Source organism: Glycine max, chromosome 20, assembly GCF_000004515.6.
Source record: "Glycine max cultivar Williams 82 chromosome 20, Glycine_max_v4.0, whole genome shotgun sequence".
NCBI lineage: Eukaryota > Viridiplantae > Streptophyta > Magnoliopsida > Fabales > Fabaceae > Glycine > Glycine max.
In genome coordinates this window covers 45,925,191-45,944,397 of record NC_038256.2, presented here as the reverse complement: position 1 = coordinate 45,944,397, position 19,207 = coordinate 45,925,191, and the positions used below count along the sequence as shown (strand labels likewise).

At 34.1% G+C, this 19,207-nt stretch overlaps 3 protein-coding genes across 4 annotated transcripts; 1 reads left to right on the top strand and 2 right to left on the bottom strand.

The window, feature by feature from the left end:
* The first annotated feature begins 621 nt into the window (after positions 1 to 621).
* On the top strand, positions 622 to 4,761 carry LOC100810060 (uncharacterized). 2 transcript variants are annotated; one of them, XM_014772246.2, is made up of 7 exons: positions 622 to 853; positions 2,032 to 2,509; positions 3,144 to 3,229; positions 3,473 to 3,563; positions 3,661 to 3,732; positions 3,846 to 3,956; positions 4,069 to 4,548. In XM_014772246.2, exons 2-7 carry the CDS (start codon positions 2,036 to 2,038, stop codon positions 4,351 to 4,353), a joined length of 1,119 nt encoding a protein of 372 aa, XP_014627732.1. In that variant the 5' UTR covers positions 622 to 853; positions 2,032 to 2,035; the 3' UTR covers positions 4,354 to 4,548. The 2 variants fall into 2 exon arrangements, with proteins under 2 accessions (XP_014627732.1, NP_001240042.1); NM_001253113.3 differs by having other exon boundaries at positions 631 to 862; positions 4,069 to 4,761.
* Positions 4,762 to 5,910: 1,149 nt separating this feature from the next.
* On the bottom strand, positions 5,911 to 6,790 carry LOC100810590 (histone H1.2-like). The gene is made up of 2 exons (NM_001253209.2): positions 6,646 to 6,790; positions 5,911 to 6,573 (listed from the first exon to the last, which is right to left on the bottom strand). Exons 1-2 carry the CDS (start codon positions 6,721 to 6,723, stop codon positions 6,079 to 6,081), a joined length of 573 nt encoding a protein of 190 aa, NP_001240138.1. The 5' UTR covers positions 6,724 to 6,790; the 3' UTR covers positions 5,911 to 6,078.
* Positions 6,791 to 12,144: 5,354 nt separating this feature from the next.
* LOC100815737 (receptor-like protein kinase ANXUR1) lies at positions 12,145 to 15,676 on the bottom strand. The gene has a single exon (XM_006606874.4). It carries the CDS (start codon positions 15,027 to 15,029, stop codon positions 12,498 to 12,500), a length of 2,532 nt encoding a protein of 843 aa, XP_006606937.1. The 5' UTR covers positions 15,030 to 15,676; the 3' UTR covers positions 12,145 to 12,497.
* Positions 15,677 to 19,207: the final 3,531 nt, after the last annotated feature.

Sequence of the window (19,207 nt, the reverse complement as noted above, 5' to 3'; positions counted from 1 at the left end):
TAAAAAAAATTACACTTTATTGCTATACAATAAAACGAGCATATATAAAACTATTATTTTATGATTTAAAAAAATTAATATTTTAATTCATTATTTTTTTATTTATAAGAATCAATTTCAAATCTGAGGAAAATGATAACAATTTACGCACATTATTTAATTAGTTAAATTAGATTTTTGTTAGTATTAATATTTTAATTTAACTAAATAGTAAATATACAACTAATTAAAAAATAAATTTAATGCAGGTAATCATATTTAAGTGTGAGAAATGCATAAAAATGTAAAAGAAATTGGAAGAAAGCATAGATAATGTATTATTTTTGTGCAGATAATGGTCTACTAACTAGTCTATAATTGTTTCGCTATATTGAGGCATATCTATAAGACTTGAGCAGATACCTTATCTATTTGATGACTGTATCATTCGTTTCCCTTTTCCTCTAGATTTTAATTTTCATTTGATTTTAACCTCACTCTGGTGAAACCCCACTGTGACACTGTCATTTAACGCCGTCAAGTCCTCGGTTCCGACAACAAACAACGGAGAAAAGTGCCTCGGTGAAAAATCGCCGTTAAAAAACCAGAAAAACCATCTATAAATAACCTTAAACCAATGAAGGAACAAAAACACAAACGGGAGAGTGAGAATTAAAAAGAAAGAAAAAAAGAGGTTTTTGATAAAGCAAAAGAATATTATTGAAACATAAATTTTGGACTTTCTTTGCATTTGGCAGCCACCCCCACAACGAAATAAAACAAAACAAGCACACAACCAGAGACACACACGCATAGAGAGAGAGAGAGAGAGAAGCAGAGGAAGAAGGAGAAGAAGGAGATCTTGAGAGATCAGGTCGCAACTGTAAGCTACATTTCTCACATTCTTAACTAATTCTGTTACCGTTTTCTGTTTGGTTTTCTTCTGCTTTACAATGTGGGTGTCGATCTCTGTTGCACCTAACACTGCTTCGCTCTACTTTGGACAGATTTATCTGCCATTTCCCCTCTCCTGTGCTTGTTTCTGTGATTTGTGATGTGGGTTTTTCTCAGCGTGTTTCCTTTCTTTGATCTTTCTTCTGATTCGTTGTTTTTGACACTCACCAGTACTTGCAGCTCCCGATAACCCCATCTTCTTTCACCGCCAAGTGTGGCCTTTTCCTTTTCAAAATGGGGATACGCGTATTGGGTCAAAAGTGGAATTCAACTTCCTTTTTTTGCTTTTCCATGTTTTTATTTTTTCACCGATTCTTATTTCTTCGGTTGATTTCTTCATTTGTTGGGTTCATGTTATTTCATTTCTCCTTTTGCGTCTCCGTTTCTATTCTTCCGACCAAAGGGAAACAGCTTTTTTCAATTTTCATTCACTTGATTACTCTACAATGTAAATATGTTTTTTTTTCCCTCATTCGAAGATCATGTTGGAGTAGCTTCTTAGTTTTCTTTTTTTGGCTCTTAACATTAAACTTAAGTGCGTGCTTTTGAATTATTATATAGTTATTCCGTAGAATTCATACCTTATAATGTCTCCTCTTGCCGTTTTCTCTTGTTCCACGTCAAAGCACATTGAAGATGAGGAGTTTTTGTAAAAAAAAAAGGAAAAAATTAGCTCAACATTTGAAGGTTATACGGCGGTTGATAAAATGATCAAAATTACTAATAATAATGAAATATATTCATATGAACAACTTTTTCTTATTGAACTGGGTTCTCTCCTGGATCTGTTTATAACTTATTCAGAAGAAGTAACTTCCATTTGCCTTTTTTTTAAATCTCTATAAAGTTATTCTGTTCATTCCTGAATCTTTCACCTTCACTTTAAGGGCAGTGTACTAAACTAACCTTAGACATATGAAGTATCTTTTTGTTTGGTTTCTGGCATGGCGTGTATATATAGTCTTCTGTTTTAATTGTGTAGTATTTCTTGAACGTTTAGAGCTAATAGAAGAAACCTATTCCTTTATAAGTGGAACGCTTCAACATTAAATCTTTGCTGAGTCTGGCGTTACTCACCCTGTAAATTATTTCATGCAGCGTCATGGGGAGAGAAGTTACAGGAATGCAAGTTGTGGACAAGAAGCCAAATGGTGTTATACCAGCTTCAAATGGTAGTTCTAATGATAAAGTATGTTTTTCTCCTAAAATGGAAGCAGCTAAGGTTCAGGCAAAGGATCACAAGGTAAATGAATGTACCAAAACTAACTCTTTTGAGGAGAAAAGCCATGAGAAGATGGATGGTTTGAGTGCCAAAACAACAAACTGTAATACTGACTTGCCTGAGGAGGAGATTGAGATTTCTGAAGTGCAGAAAATGGGTGACAGTAAAAAGTTAAGCTCACCATCTGCAAGAAAAGAGCATACTAGTCACCTTGTTACACATCCATCTGATCTGGTTACTGAAAAGCATGGTTCCCACATACAGATTGTTGATGCTGAAGCTGATGCAACTGGTCTGAACTTATCACCAAACACTATAAACATGCTCTCACCTATCTCATCAAAGAATTCACAGGTAATTGATTGTCCTGCTTGTTGTCATGCCATCACATGTTGATCTTGAATTCATAAGTACTGATTTAACAGAGCCAAGGATGCTTAATGAACCTAGCACATGTTGTGCGTTTTAGTTATTAATAGATTGTTTCTAGTTTTACTTGAGGAATAAGAAGGTAAAGTTGTTGGTGAATTACAGAACTAGGATCTTCCTTTTGTTTTTAATGCATGCTTGTTTGTGTGTAATATGTTTCTTTGACAGAGGATTAGTTTCTCCACCTGTGGTCATTTAAACAAGTAAGCTTGCCGAGGGAATCTTTTTAAAGCACAAAGTGAAGATAATTTATGGGCCATTTATTAAAATTTTGAGACATGCATACCTGTGAAAAAGTAATTGGGTTTAAGGGTGGGACTGGATCAATTTCCGATCTGTTCAATCTTGGGAATCTCAAAATACCATGCCAAACAAATACATAAATGGTTTTGTTTGTAAATATAGCTGATTTGTTAAGGTTTATGTTAACAGATTTACCTACTTATATATGTTCTGATGATGTTTGCCAGGGTGCTTTGCAGTTGCCTGTGTTGCTATTTGTGTGTATTTGTTTGTTTGTTGATGAGATTACTGACAAAAAAAAATCCATTTTTTTCAGCCAAACTCTCCTTTTTCATCAAGTAAGCCTTTGCAACATGATAAGAAGAACTATGATGATGAAGATAATTGGTCTATCACCTCCTCGTATCCTCTAAACTTGGTCATTTTGATGGTTTATTGTTCACAAAGCAAGTTTTACTACGCACATTGGAAGAATCTTTAACATAATGACACTTCTAAAGTCTCAAACATTCGGCACTTATTTAATAGTTTTAATCGGAAAATTTGGATTATGAAACCATGCAAATATAGTTAAGACATTTACCTACATATATTACGGTAGAGCTGTCATTACATCACTATGTGTTCCTTAACCACAAATATTAGTGCTATGTCTATGCGCACAGCTAGATCAAAGGTAACTCATGGCTCAGCCCCTACATTTAGATGCTCCGAACGCGCAGAGAAACGTAGGGAGGTATAAATTTATTGACAAGTTTAACTCATGTCTATAATTCTTTAAAACAGATTATTGATCCATGTTTGATGCTATCATTTTAATTTATCTATCCCAGTTTTATCTGAAGTTGGAGGAGAAACACCGAGCTCTTCGAGAAGAGAAAAACCAGTATGAGGCAAGGCTAAAGGTACAGTGGTCTTTTCTTGTTTTATGTTTATCCTCCCATTGCCATGTTACCTTGTGCACATTGAATTGATCAAACAACTTGTTTATTGTTTATTTAATAATTAACAATGATAGGAAGAGCAAGAAGCAGCCATCAAGCAGTTGAGAAAGAACTTGGTAATTAAAGCAAATCCAGTACCAAGTTTTTACTATGAAGGGCCTCCCCCTAAGACCGAACTAAAGAAGGTATGCATTTGTTGTCATGCATAACATCATTTTTGGTTCTTTCCAATACTGAAGAGTTTTTTTCTTTTTGATTGGAAAAATGATTCATTGAATTTGGTTTGGTGAGTGACAGCTGCCACTGACACGGCCGAAATCACCAAAGCTAAGTCGGAGAAGGAGCTTTGGCGATACTGTGAACTCGTCTCCTGAAGCTTGTAGTCGAGCCCGTCACAGCACTGGAGGTGTAGGTCACGTCAAGGGTGGTTCCAATGCCCCTTTTCCTCACAAAAACAACATTCGACGCAACAGCAATGGTGTTTGCAAACCCAAAGAACGAACTAAAGCGGATAAGGAAACAAAAACGGCTCCTCCTAAGATCACCAACCACGCAAATGCAGACATTTCAGTTCAATCATGACCGAAATAGCCTTTCACATCACTTGATTTTCATGGGGACTGACTTTTGTGACTTGCGGTGTATATGTTTTGTAACTTATAATATTGCTACACGGTATCTCTTACTGTTATATAATGAAAGTTATTGATGTAATATGTGAGGATGTTTCCCCAGACTAGTCCCTGGATTTTAAATATAAATTAGATGCTTTCAGCAGGACTAGTAGCATTAGGGGTCTTATTATACGGTTTTATCTATTGTGCTAAAATGGGTGTGTTTTGCGTGTCCTTATCATGTGATGATGCACCTTTGCTTTTCCACAACTGGATTTTGCATTTTGACATTTTCTTCTCTTGTTCTTAATGTTGTACGTTAGTATTAGTTTTGTATTTTCGAACAGAAGAAAAGTTAAATGAGGTTACGTAAGAGTATTGCTATTAAAAGAATATCACGGACATGTGAAGAATGAAAAGATATATTGGCACATAATATCCCCACGGAATAGAACTATGCATATGCAGTCTGGAGGTTGGGATGGGACCCCGCCGACACCAACATCAATGACTAATGATTACTGGGCCTTACATTTTAATTGCTCTCAAATAAGTTTGAGATTTAATAGAATTAATCTTAATATAATTTTTAAACTATGATTTTTTTTACGTTATCGGTGCATTACTCTTCTCCTATTATATAGGATAAATATTTATCTTAAAATAATTAAATTCATAACAAAAAATTGTTTTTAAAATGAATAATTAAACTGATAATTTTTTTTAAAAATAGTTTAATTAGGAAATGATAAATTAAAAGATAATCAATTATACAAATGAAATAAAAAATAAAATATTAGTTGATAAACAAATTTCAAGTTTTATTATAGGATAAAATGTCAAAACAATGGACAAAAGAAATATTTATTTTGATAATTCTGGCAAGAAATATTAATGTATACTAGAGAAAACAAGAAATAAAAGTTTTATCCTCAAGTTATGAATTCTATTCTATTATAAAAAGAAACAAGTTATTTTACAGTATAACTTATTTCTTGTAAACAAGTTATTAAAATCTACATTTTTTTTAATTAAGATATGAAACTTTCTTAACTTAAAAAGTAAACCAGGCTAGGCAAAAAAAAAAATATACAGGCTACGCACTAAAAGAAAAGGGCACCAGGCTGGGCTACAAAGATCCATTAGTTGGCAAACGCAACGTGACATTTGAGCCAAATATTCCTTGTCATCGCCGGTAAGCTTCGAGACAAATTGCACGCTAGTATATTTCTCGCCTTTACGCTAACTTCTATAAATTTCTGTTACAAAAACTAATTTCGCCTTTATGCCGCCAAAGTACATAAAGTTGGATCTCTACCACACCTCAACACTAAAACGAATAAACCAGATTTGAATGCACTTTTTTTTTTTTAATCATAACTACAATTTATCGTAAACAGCATTTCAGCATATGCATCACAGGTGAATGCATGTGTTTTCTCACCTGGATTAAAAACCCAATCCATGCCAATGCCAACCCCTACGTAACAATTGGGAAGATCATAAAGAAGGCTATATCCAATTCGGAGATGAAGAAAACGAAACTGTATTCAATGCAAAAGAAGAACACTTGTTAAAATTTCTAGCAAAGGAATTTACATCAATACTCTTCTAAAAATATATCCACCTATACTACGATTCAACCCGAAATACATAAACACTATAACGCCAAACTAAAACCCACTCCAATCCCTCACTTCTTAGCCTTGGCCTTTTTCGCTGGAGATTTCACGCTTTTAGGTTTCTTCACGACGCTCTTGGGCTTCTTCACGGCCTTTACGGGAGTCTTCTTCGCAGGCTTAGCGGCGACCTTCTTCGGCGCGGCCTTAGCGGGCTTGGCCTTGGGCTTGGTGGCCGCAGCTTTGGCCTTGGGCTTGGCAACAGCCTTCTTCTTAGGTGCAGCAGCTTTGGGCTTGGAAGCGGGCTTGGCGGCGGGCTTAGCCGCAGCTTTGGTGGGCTTCTTGGGAGCAGCAGCGGCTTTAACAGGAGCAGACTTAGTCGGTGCGAGCTTGAAAGAGTTTTTGACCTTAACGAGCTTGCCAGCAGCAACAGACTTCTTGAGATGAACGAGAACAAGCTTCTTGTAGGTTGGAGGCAACTCCTTGTGCTTGCCTTCGATGAATTTGGTTATCGCGTATTGGCTCGAACCGGTTCTCTCCTTCAGACTCGCTATCGCCTCCGCTATCATCTACAAAACAATGAAACTAATTAAACACAATTGATTTCGAAATTGAATCGAAAGAGAGTAATTAGGAAGTACCACGGCGAAGGTAGGATGGGAGAGGGGCTTCTTGGACGACGCCGTTTTCTTGGCCTTGGGCTGCGCTGCGGTGGACATGATGATGCTCAAATAGAAAAGGGTATAACCGTTGATTGAAATTGAAAGATGAGAGACAAATGTGGATGAGGGGGAATGGGTGCGAGGCGTTTATATAGAAAAGGGAGAGAGGGAAATGCCCTGCGCTGATTGGTGGAAATCAGCCTCGCACGGATCAGGAACGTTTCGCCATCTTTAAATATGGACCGTTAGATCAAGGATTATCTACGGTCAATAATCTTAGTCAGCGGTGGCACATGGATTGATAGCGCTAACTTGGTTAATTTCTCTCGAGCTGCTTTGCTTTTTCGGTTTTGGGGTTAAGGGTGTGTTTTCCTCTGATTTTTGTTGCCTAATAACATATGATTTAGCCCATGGATTTTAACAACATTTTTTATGTTCTCCTAGCGTTGCATCTTAGCATTTTTAACTGTTGTATGCTTGCCCTATCTGCTTTAACAAATTGGGGAAAATTTTCCCTACAATTACTCGTGCTTCAGACATTAGGTTTTCTGTGATAATAGATTATAATTCTTGATTCAATTCCTTAATACAAATCAATGTGATTTTGTTCTATTTTTCTATTTTGCAATCCATTCAATTATGCACATTCACACATTTCTAAGATTGAGCGTCAATTGGTTCTAGCATAAAAAAGAAAGAAAAAAAAACCGTCAATTGGTTCTATGAATTTCCCTATCAAACTTCTGGATTTTGTTCACAACGGACCACAACCCCTTAGTTTCACAAGACCTATATGGTTGCTGCCATGGCTTGTTATTTGTTCTTTGTAAAATATATATATGTGTGTGTGTGTGTGAATCAAACCTTGAAACCTTGAAATTGTATTGCACTCTTAGCTATGACTTAGTGTGTGTTTGTTTTACCATTAAAATCGATGTAACCCGCTTTCATTTGGAAGCAAGAGGATAGTTGCTTTGGTATCTTTTATCTTGGAATGTGCACTTTTTAGGTTGAACGTGGTTTAAACGCTTAAACAAACATAACTTTAAACCCATCAAAACACTTTCAATTAATTTATGAATAGAACAAAAATCTTCTGGAGACAATTAAGGAAAGTTAGATCAAAATGAGTAAAAGGATAAAAATGGTTGTCTATGGTTTAAAGTTTTATGTTATTAAGGAATAAAGTACCTTCACATCTACTAAAATAGGATAAATATTAATTTTCATTTTTGAATTCAAAAAAGTTCAAAATATCATTAAGTAATTAAGTATAATAACTTACATGATAATAAGTTATTAAATTTAGATACCAAATCAAAAAATTAGTTTTTTACTTATAACAATCACATAAATTATTGTTGGGTTATAAGTGTGAAGTGAAGTCCCACATCGGAAAAGTGGAAAGGTTGAGCACTAGAAGATCCATAAACCTGAGCCTTAAGGTCTTGGGTTAGAATGTGGTGTCAGGTCTCCTTATGTGGTGGCTTGTGATCTACAGGTATACCCCTCGAATCTCCTCAACATAAATAACATATGACAATTAGGTGAACTATAGAAAGTGTCACATAAGTACAACCATTTGAGTTAACAGAGAAAACTAATAATATGATTAATTTGACACACTTTTTATAAATTCAAAAATAAACTTTTAATTTTTATATTTAAGGAACCTAACTGTTAGCACCTAATAAATTTAGGGACAAAAATAAATATTCATCCAACAAAATATTAGATCATTAAGTATCCTTTTAAAATTAGAGACGTTGTTTTGTTTGTCTCATATTCTTGATTCTTGATTAAACATACTTTTTGTTGAGAAGCAAAAGGCATGGTCATATATTGGTACTTGTGATTGTCTTAAATGAATTTCTTAACCAAGTTCAAGGATCTGTCCAAATTCTAGAAAGAGGATACAACCATTTTCTTATTTATTTATTAGATTATCCAAATAAGTTTTTTCTTGTAACCTCATTGGGGTATGAAAGGTAACATAGTAATATACAAACACAAAAAATGTATTACTTGAATTTTCAATGCTAATAAATTATATATTTTGAGAAAAATTATTTGATGTTCAAACATGGCAAATATTTTTTTTTATTTAGGCCATAAGTATCATTTAACTATTTCAAACATGTTTAAACTTCATTTCCTATTATTTTTCCCATTGAGTAGACTTTAGAAAAATTACCATCGAACACCTGTAAATATTCTTTCTTCCTCTTAATCTTCAATATCAAATGCAAGAAATGAATTTTTGTAACATACGATGCACTGATTTTTTTTTTCCAGTTAAGCTTTGTTTAGTAATGTGAAACATGTTGTTGTAATTATAAAATCTTATTGATAAAGTCTCCATGAAGCCGACTTTGATGATTTTGAATCAACATGCATGGTGTGATATGAATGTAAATTTAGATTAAAAAAGCATTACACACACATTGATTATTATAAGTAGTAGAGTGAAATTATAAATTTCTATGTGATATATCTATCGTTAGAGTTTCCTAAATGATATTGTAAACTCGTCAAGTATTTATTATTATTGTTGAAATAAGTGTTTATTTTAATAAAATAAGTAGTATTTTTGTCTAAATTATTTCTGTTTTAAAAAATAATTTATTGTATATTTTAAGAAGCAATTTTTTTTAATTGGCAAAAATTTAATTGATTGAAGGGCACCGGTGGTACCAGAATTTGCTTACAACCAAAGGCCATAAAAGGTTGATTAATATTAGTATCCAATGATTGAATATTAATATTTGTTAACCAATGATCCAACTCCTACCAAAAACAATTGGCTTATTAAATGTCAACCTTCCTCCCAAATACATTACTTGTACCGCTCGGCATACAATCAAGGCCAAGCCATGGAGATGGTCTTCCATGCAAACTTCACGTATCCCCTTCCCCTTTCTTCTATCTTTACGGGTCAAGCCACAAGCTTTCCAACCATATATGCCTGTAATTCATTTCATTAATTCCTTATACAATCTCCGAGGCAAACACAACATTGATCAAAAGAATAGCCGAATGATGCATCTAACTTTTTTAACCACGTCCATATATGAAAAGGTGCTTCTTGTATGGTCGAGTTCTTATAAAAAAAAGGTAAATAATCATTTTTGTCGTCACTGAAAGTGTAATTCACGGATAAATATATCTCTAAAAGATGAAAATATAAAATTTAGTCTTTAAAAATATAAAAAATACGATCAGACTGTTAATTTTCGTTCATTACCGTTAATAAAATATATTCTTAATTTATTAATGGTGACGGACGGAAATTAATGATCGAATATATTTATTACATTTTTAAAATTTTTATAGACTAAATTTTATATTTTCATGATTTTAGGAAATATTTGTGAGTGATACATATTGCAAGTAGTGTTCTTTAATTGAACTAGGAAATACTCCGTGCACCAAAACAAACAGTGAGCCAAAGATTCCTCTTCCTCCCTACAAAAAGGGAATAGCCACTCACCCCATTGTTGTCTGCATTCCCCTTTTTTAGATTATCATCACTTGGTAACTGATTCCTAAAGAGTCTCCAAAAAAACATTTGATTTTTGGAGGGACCTTTAACAACCAAAACCAAAGAAAGTATCGTGAAAATCAACATGATCAAGTCAAATACGAGTATGCCGACTTGACCATGTATATAGTACTGGATTGATGCGGTATACAAAAAGCATTTATTTTAAAGTTGTTTTTTTAAAAAAATTTAAACAAACTCATCCATTATTTTTATTGATAATGTATTACTTTTTAGTCTATTTGTACTTGCACAAATCCCACTCATTTTATTTTTCTGAATATCATACAAATAATTGTATAAATTAGCATAAGCAAGCAAACTTTATGCAACTTGCTTTTGTGGTGATAAAGTTTGATAGAGAGAAGTAACATTCTGACCATAAATTCGAGTGATATAAGTACCATTTGAAATGTTAGTGTGATCTCCTAATCCTATGCCACAATGGAAGTAAACAATACTTTCTCCTGGAGCTCAATGTGAAACATTGAGCCAATGTTTAGATGGAGACTTGATGTTAGGATTGACAAATTTTCACTGAACATGCAGTCTTAGAGATATCGTAAGGAAATTTACGTTGTAAGACATCAAGTCGCACATTTTCTTTGGATATTCGGCATTTGGGACATTGTGCTGGCATATTGTTTCGAGAAGCTTCATAGATAATTTTAATCCCATTGCATCAAATATTGACGATTGATTTGTTTATTGGTGTAACTGATTTTGTTGAATGTTGAGTATATTCTAGCCTATATAAAATCCTTTTTGCAAAGCCCAATCAGTAAAGTACACTGGGAAGACGACTTATCATTTCACTCACTCTAATCTTGAAAAGCTCTAGCTTTTGTCGGGATTAAGACCTTGGCCACTCTCATTTAAAACTAATATAATAAAATTTTGATTATTTTGAATTGACGAAATGCGCGTAAATTTTTTGCTTTAAATTATAAACTTGGATTTAAGGTGTATGTTATAGAACCTTTTTGTCATAAAAATCTATTTACATATACATGTGTAAAAGAAAGAAACATAAGATTTATCAACTAATCTCCAAGTGAGTGTAACCCCTTGCATGTTTCATTTTCCCCCGTTAACTACGTTATTTGATTTGTATGATTTTCCATTCATGTATTATCACCTCCTATATGAATAAAATATTGTACGTTTTCTCATTCATCCATATGAATGAATATTATATGTTTTATCACTCCACTGCATAAATGAATATGGTACATTTTCTTAGCTTTCTTAATAAATGAATATTATAAATTTTTGCTTAAATATGATTTTATTCTCCAAGTTCATTTTTTTAATTTTAATTCCGGTAAATTTACATTTTTTTTAATTTTAGATCATGTAAGATATTTTTTTTATTTTTAATTTATGTAAGTTTATATTTTTTAAAAAAAATTGGTCCATGTAAGTGCAAACTCATGGGACTATAAATGAAAAAATTAAAAAAATACAAAATTACAAGACTAAAAATATAAAAATATTTTATAAGGACCAAAATTAAAAAAATAATAATTTACAAAACTTAGAAAAATGAATTTATAAAAATAAAAAATAAAAAACATTAAGTTAGAGAAACAAAATCATATTTAATATTATATTTTTCACTTTCTTCGTAAATGAAAAATACGTTTTTTTCATTTTTCAATCCTCTCGCGCATCTAGGGTATTCCTTGCATAATGGAGTCATCATGTTGTATAAAGGTAGATTGTTATTCCTTCAAATTCATCTTGTATTCCTACCTTGTCACGAGAATTTCATTCTATCTAGTTGGGAGTGATATAGATTAAGAAGGAATCCGAATTCCCAAGCTCTTTCGATTACAGTTCACAGATACATAATCTAAATCCTGACAGTGCTGATTTTGCAGAAACAATACTCATTCTTATAAACTGTAAATGATATTATATATATTCAGCTATATTGTACATAACAAGCAGGGTGAGCTTGATTTTTCAGCCTTTTTATACAACGGGTTGCTATTATGCTATACACAATCAGACTTAATAAGCTATTTAACGTGATAACAAGGGGGAAAAAAAACAAAGAAGGAGAAGAATAAGAAGAAAAGGCAATAAATGGAAAGAGCAATAAAGCCTGTTTACTCTAAAAGCAACGGTGGACGCTTGTTTTGTAATCTTGAATTCCCTGACTTCCTTAAAGCATGAAGCTCTCTGTTATAGCAAAGTGATCATTTGGAACATTTGTGATTTATCTTCATCGTCCTTTTGGATTGGCAATTTGCTAGAAGATGGAAGCAGAGTTATCAGTACTGGACTAGTGGCTAAGGTCATGCTCACTTCCAAGGCTAAGGTTTTTGTAGTGAGCTGCCATGTCATTTTTTTCCAAGTTTACATCTTCAAACTCACTTTCCTCAAGACACGGTTCGTGAGTTGTACCATTCGGGTTTTGTTGCACATTGAGAGCAAATTCAAGATTCCATAAGAGATCATTCATGGAGGGGCGTTCGAATCCAAGATCAGACACACACTTCTCAGCTGCATCAGCAAACTTTTTCAAGCTTTCAGGGTTGATCTGTCCTTTGATGTTGGGGTCAATGATGTCCTCAAGTGTTCCTCTTCTTTTGTTGTACAATGCCCATTCCGCAAGGCTTACTTGTTCCTTTGGAAGGCTAGGATTGAGAGCAGGCCTTGAACAAAGCGCCTCAAATAAAACAACCCCAAATGAGTACACATCTGATTTCTCGGTCAATTGTTGCCTCCTGAAATATTCAGGATCCAAGTATCCAAAGCTACCTTTCACCACAGTACTAACATGACCTTGGTTCATGTTTGGACCCGTTTTGGAAAGTCCAAAATCTGAAACCTTGGCAACCCAATTTTCATCAAGGAGAATGTTGGTTGTTTTGACATCTCTATGAATGATGGTGTACTTTGCACCCGTGTGAAGGTAGTGAAGGCCTCTTGCAGCTCCTATGCAGATCTCCAACCTTTGCTTCCAAGATAGTGTGTCCAATGGCTTGTTTCCTTTGTAAAGGTGCTCCCTCATGGTGCCATGTGCCATGTAGTCATAAACCAGACACATCTCATTATCCTCCTCGCAAAAACCAATCAAGGACACCAAATGCTTGTGTCTCAACTTGGACAGCATCTCAATCTCAGTCTGGAACTCGTTTACTCCTTGTTCTGATTGCGGATTCGATCTTTTGATTGCCACTTTGAACCCATTATCAATAACACCCTTGTAAACCTTTCCAAACCCTCCTACCCCTATCACATTTGACTCATCAAAATTCTTGGTCGCTTGTTTCATCTCTTGTAAGGAGAAATAACGGCACAATCCTTGAGCCATGGCTGATATGTTGGCACTACCAACACTCTTCCCTGACCCAGAGGTTTTGGTGCCTGCGGTGTGTGAATTCCCGTAAATAGGTAGCCAGCTTGATGTGTTGTATGATCCTGGAGCTTTCTTTTTCTTTTGGTGTTGAACAACAACAAGTATTGCAGCCACTAAGGCAAAACCTGCAGCACCCCCAGCAGCACTGCCAATAACAAAAGTCTTATTACTACCATGTTTGTTTTGGAAAGTCTTTGCGTGCTCCTCGTGTTGAATCAACATCTCAGAAGGTTGAGGATTGGGACCAGATAAGTCGGTGTCATTGAGCTTGAACACCTCCACCCCATTGAGCAATGAATCATAAAATTCTGGCTTTGTTTCAAGTGCAGGGTGCAAAGCAAGCCAGAGTTGATCATCACCTGCCTCATCTTTCACATATATCACATAATCTTTATAAGTTGGCACGCCTTTACCTCCTGTCCACCCAATCACATCAGCTTCAGCCTCCGCCGTTTGATTGTTGATGAAGATTTTGAAAACAATTTCATTCACTTTGGAATAGTAATAGTCACAAAAATGCAACCTTGTAAGGTACATGGAGCCCGGATCAACTTGGAAGATCCACGTGAGATTGAAACCCATGTTGACGTCCTTATTGTTCCCCATGGATCTTGAAGTGGAGTACACATTAGGAGGAGCAATATTTTGTGGCATGGTTTTGTAGTCAATCTTGACATCCTTGGTAGCTTGGTTGGTAACACCAGTGGCAGCACCGTATAAATAAGGTGTATCATCGTACCACATTCTGCTTAGACCAGAATCTTGTTTCGGAGATATAAATTGTCCACCAACGTTTAATCTGAACATTGTCTGAAAATGCAAACTTTTTGTATCCATGGTTTGGTCAGAGTACCCCACCAAAGGAGCCGAATCGAACAACTCGGGCATTTCAATAAGCTGAATCCCATTAACAAAAGCGAAAGCACCGTTCTGTTTCTCAGAAGGTTTGAAGGTAAGGGTGAGAGTGTCCGAATCCAAAGGCGCGAGGGAATACTCTCGGTCGAGGTAGGCTTGTGAGAGGGCTTGGCATGTGATTGAGGCGCTGAAATTGGAAAGAAGCGTAACGGCGTTTGATGTGACGGAGAAATACGAATTGGCGGGGTCGAAGGTGTTGTAAACTGCAGGGTAGAAATGGAGCCTAAGCCAATAGCGTTTGTCGGGTTTAACGGGGAACTTGTAGGTTGCTTCGGAGGTAAAAACGCGTGATGTCATGTACGGAACCTCGGAAAAAAGCGAAGGGTCTTGGAAAGAGGCTTTGGAAGTGACGGAGTTGCCCCCTGAGAGGTATTTGTTGTCGGGGGTCCATTGCCTTCCGTCGCTGTCTTTACCGCCACCTTCGCCTAATCCACACCCCAACATCAAGGAATCGCCGCCACCTTTGTCGGGGGGTACGGCGTTTAAGAAAACAGGGAAACAGAACACCAACAAAAGACACGCAATGGTTGAATGCATGATGGAAGAAAATGAATGGAAAAACACGATGGGCGTACAGGAAAAGATTATGGGGGTGTGGAGTGATGTGAATGAATGAACAAAATGGATTTCCTTTCCGTTTTCCTGTACGCCAGACGTTAACAACAAACGGTTTTGGATTTGTTTTTGTGCTGTTGTGATGGGAACGATGGTTGAAAGTTGAAAAAGTTGAAACTCTATGCCATCATCAGAGTCGATTGTTCGTGCAGGTGTGAAACAACCTACCTGGATTGGTGGGAACGGACCAAACCAGGCAAGAGGACAAGGCTGAATTTTATTATTTTAATTATTTTTTATTTTTTATTTTTGGTACAATGAGGAGTTACTATGGTTATGGTCTGTTCTTTTGTTCTGAATTCGGATAGTGGAATTTTTTTTTTTTCGGGCTCTTTGACGAGGGACGATAGCGTTCATGGCTGAGAGTTACGGAAGTTGGGAACTAACGACAGGGAGTGAGAATCGTAAATGGTTGAAATTGACTTGTTACGAAACCTGTATTTAGCATTCCATTTCCATAGAATATGGGATGGGGGAGTGACAATCTGTCATTTCCCGCTTGGATTGGGATTCTGTTCAACGGAAGAGTATCCATAGAATATACCTCAATTCATCTATTCTAATTTGTGAACATTCCTGATCCGGAAGTAACCTTTTTCCTTGGGCAGTACCTCCCAACAAGATTGATCCGTTTGGATCTTGGTCTATGATGGCCTTTTTATAGTATCTTTAATAAAAACAAGTTAAATGATTTAATAGTTAAAATCTTATCCAATGAAATATGTCACCGGAACGATCTGAACATTTTCCTCACATTGGATACGAAAGAAACAAAATATAACATACGTACCTAAGCTTTATTAACAGTAATACAGTTTTGAAAATGTTAGATGTATAAGAGGAGTTTCTATTAACAGATTACCGGATGAGCTTAAATATAAAGTACAGTAATGTTTTTTACTCACTTGTTTAAAATTTTCAAAAATCAAAAACTTTTTCTCATAATACAATCATAAAAAATAAAAATGTGTTGCAAAACCAACAAAGAGCAAGAAATTATCTGATGATTTGTGCCAAAGGGAGGCCGAGGACAACAACGATCAAGACGAACTGATGGAGCACTGAACTAGGTAGTGGCCTCATGACACACTCCGAGCAGAGCAGTCAAGCGAGCACAACCATAGGGATAGGCAAACAAGGTCGCGCGACCATTCAAGCACTCTAAGCGTCACGACGGCACTGAAGTGGGTAGTGCAATGTAGTACCGGAGCCAGTGCTGGGTTAGGGTGCGAAATGTCATCTTCTTTCTTCTCTCGTGTAGTGTTCACGAGAGTTGAGACTCACACCAATCACACGGCCACACCACTGACTCTTACCCTAAAATTCTAGACCCTTCTTTTATTCTATTATTAATTTATTTACTAGTCATTACTTAGGTATATTTAATGAGCTAATCCGGCTCAAATCCACCTAACATGTGGATTAAGTGAGTCGAATTTATACACTCTTAGTATTACAAAAACTTTTTTCTTTTTGGCTCGTTTGACCCTAATCCCCCCATGTGATGAGCTAAGTTGGCTCATGGGACACCCAGCACCCTAGGTGAAAAGGCTAAAATGCCCTTCATCCCATTAATATAAATACGACTATAGTGCGCGTCCGTATAATTCCGTCGCAGTGCTTCTTCTTCCTTCATGTTGTCCTTCTTCCTCCTCGTGGTGGTCTCCTTCATTCTCCTTCTGCTTCTTCGTTCTTCTTCACGCACGTCGTGGTTTCCTTCATTCTCTTGGTGGTTTGTGTTTCTTTGTGGTTGCGGTTCTTCTTCTTCCTTCACTTTCCGCACGACTGTGGTTCTTCTTCTTTCCTTCTTCTTCCTCCACTTCCCGCGTCGCTGTGGTTCTTCTTCTTCCTCTTCCATGTGTCATTTCACTCTGTTGGTGCTTCTTCTTCTTCCTTTGTGGGTGCTGGATGTTGTTGATATTGATTTGATGTTGTTGTTTGAAGCAAATAAATATGGCATTTTTTCTGAAAAAATCTCATATGGATTGTCAATCCGTATGGTTCATACGGATTGATAATTTGTATGAACAATACAAATCAACAATCCGTATGGTCATTCAGATCGACAATCCGTATAACCTATACGAATTGCTGATCCGCATGGTTCTTTTTTTGTTGAATAATTTTTTTTTTCAATTTTTTTCCTTCTAAATTTGTTTTTTATTTTTGTTTACATTGTAAATATATATTTGTCAATTATTATTTAAATTGTTTCGTAATGTTAGTGAAATTTTATAATTTTTTATTTATTTATATGTTAAATATTGATTTTATTTATAAAAAAATATATTAGTTATTACTAAGATTAGATTATATTACTAAAACTAAGATTATATTAGATTAAATTTCTAAAATTAAGATTAGATTGCTAAAGTTAAGATTAAATTGGTGAAACGATTAATTTTCAATATTGTTATATTATACTTGAGTAACTTTAAAAAAGAATCAAAATAAATATTTAAAAGATATTGAATTTGTTACTTATGAAAAATATTAAAATCATAATTAAAAATAATTTAAATTTGTTAGTTACAAAAAATATTTAAATGAAAATTTTAAATAATTAAAATATGTTATAAAAAATATTGAAACATAATTTTTAATTGTACAATAGATATGTTAGTTATAAAAAATATTGAAACCAAAATTTAAAATATGATAAAATTGTTAGTTTAAGATAACGATTGAAATTAAATTTAAAAATATATTAAAATGGGTAGTTATAAATAAATATTAGAATCAAAATTTAAAATTTAAAATATGATAAGATTGTTAGTTTAAGGTAATGATTGAAATCAAATTTAAAAATATATTAAATTTGGTAGTTATAAAAAATATTGAAACTAAAATTTAAAATATGATAAGATTGTTAGTTTAAGATAATGATTGAAATTAGATTTAAAAATATATTAAATTTGGTAGTTATAAAAAATATTGAAAGCAAAATTTAAAATATGATAAGATTGTTAGTTTAAGATAATAATTGAAATCAAATTTAAAAATATATTAAATTTGATAGTTATAAAAAAAATGAAAACCAAAATTTAAAATATGATAAGATTGTTAGTTTAAGATAATGATTGAAACCAAATTTAAAAATATATTAAATTTGATAGTTATAAAAAAATGAAAACCAAAATTTAAAATATGATAAGATTGTTAGTTTAAGATAATGATTGAAACCAAATTTAAAAATATATTAAATTTGGTAGTTATAAAAAATATTGAAATCAAAATTTAAAATATGATAAGATTGTTAGTGTAAGATAATGATTGAAATCAAATTTAAAAATATATTAAACTTGATAGTTAAAAAATATATAGAAACCAAAATTTAAGATATAATAAGATTGTTAGTTTAAGATAATGATTGAAATCAAATTTAAAAATATATTAAATTTGGTAGTTATAAAAAATATTGAAATCAAAATTTAAGATTAAAATTTAATTATTAGACACTGTATGGCCATGCGGAATTAAATTGTTTTTAAAAATTATAAACATAAATTCCTATGAGTCATATGAATTGATAATTTGTATGTTTCTAACTACGTATCTCTTCTCCTCCGATGATGAATAACCATCTCACTTCACCATATCCTCTTGAATACATCACCGGAGACAAACAACACACTAAAGGTGTAAGATTTTTCAAAAAAAGAAAAAACGCTACAAAGATGAAAATCAAACCTCTTATTTATAACCAAGGGCATTTTTGATATTTTTAAAAACCATTGGGTGTCCTAACAAAAATGCTGGATGTTGTAAGCAGTTGCCTAACTATTAGATATGTGTGGAAAAGATTTACAAAAGTAAATAAAAGGGGAGTTGCTATTTACTGTCCCCTTTATCACTAATACACTATAATTTTTTTTCCAAAAATATCCTAGAATTTGCACTCCTCCGCCGCCGCACCAACCTCCACCACCTCCAGCCAACAAGCACAACCTCTGACCGCAGAGTGGAGGTTCTTTCCTGCCGCCTTGAAATACCCTAAAAATTTCAAAAAACAAAAATACGTAATTCATCAAATATTCCACTTCAGCGAAAAAAGTGGAGCCGTTATCCTCATCAACAAGTGCAGATTTGTTATCCTTAGC